This window comes from Chaetura pelagica, unplaced genomic scaffold (assembly GCF_000747805.2).
Source record: "Chaetura pelagica isolate M959 unplaced genomic scaffold, ChaPel_1.0 scaffold82, whole genome shotgun sequence".
In the NCBI taxonomy this organism is placed as follows: Eukaryota; Metazoa; Chordata; class Aves; order Apodiformes; family Apodidae; genus Chaetura; species Chaetura pelagica.
The window spans coordinates 4,244,362-4,244,961 of record NW_009952990.1 but is presented as its reverse complement, the minus strand read 5'-3'; the positions used below and the strand labels follow the sequence as shown (position 1 = coordinate 4,244,961).

At 52.5% G+C, this 600-nt stretch overlaps 1 protein-coding gene across 1 annotated transcript in view; it reads right to left on the bottom strand.

Moving 5' to 3' along the window:
- ANKS6 (ankyrin repeat and sterile alpha motif domain containing 6) overlaps positions 1 to 250 on the bottom strand; it is a 36,903-nt gene extending 36,653 nt beyond the window's left edge. Inside the window, exon 1 of the mRNA XM_009996523.1 lies at positions 21 to 250. Coding sequence (XP_009994825.1) covers positions 21 to 250 — 230 coding nt within the window. The remainder of the gene's footprint in view (positions 1 to 20) is intronic.
- Between the last annotated feature and the right edge of the window lie 350 nt (positions 251 to 600).

The window sequence follows — 600 nt, the reverse complement described above, 5'->3', positions numbered from 1 at the left end:
GCTGCAGCCGCGGCCCGTGCCGTGTTCCTGTCACCGTTAACCGACCGCCGAGCCACCCGGCGTGTCTTCCAGCCCGGGGCACCGCAGCAGGCCCTTCGGTGGGGCTCTGCTGCCTCTCACCTGAAGGAAAAGTGCCTGACTTCTGCAGCCCGCTGCAATCTCCCACCGCCAGCCCCCCGCCGCTTACATGGCACTGCCACTTGCGCGTTCTTAGTTGTTTGCCTTTTAACTCAAAACCCTTCACCGACATGCAGGATTCACGCTTGGGTCATTACCCAAAAAAACAAACTCGCTATCCCTTGGTAGCGCCAATTAGGCTTTGGGTTTAAAGAGTCTGAGAGCAAAACTCGGATTTCTTGTGGCATTTCTAAGTGCCTTCTCTCTAGCTTGAGCCTCCCAGATAACCTCAAATCTTTTCCATATTACACTGATTTATAAAGTAAAGAACAAAAAAGCACCAATGAAATAACTCCTGAACTGCAGCTGACTGCTCACTTAAGGATGCCGCGTTGTGTCCCTGTAAGTCTGGGCAGGTCATTCTTTGTTAAAATCGGTGACTTCAGTGCCAGACCATGGCACTCGATGCAGTGGTGGAGGGTT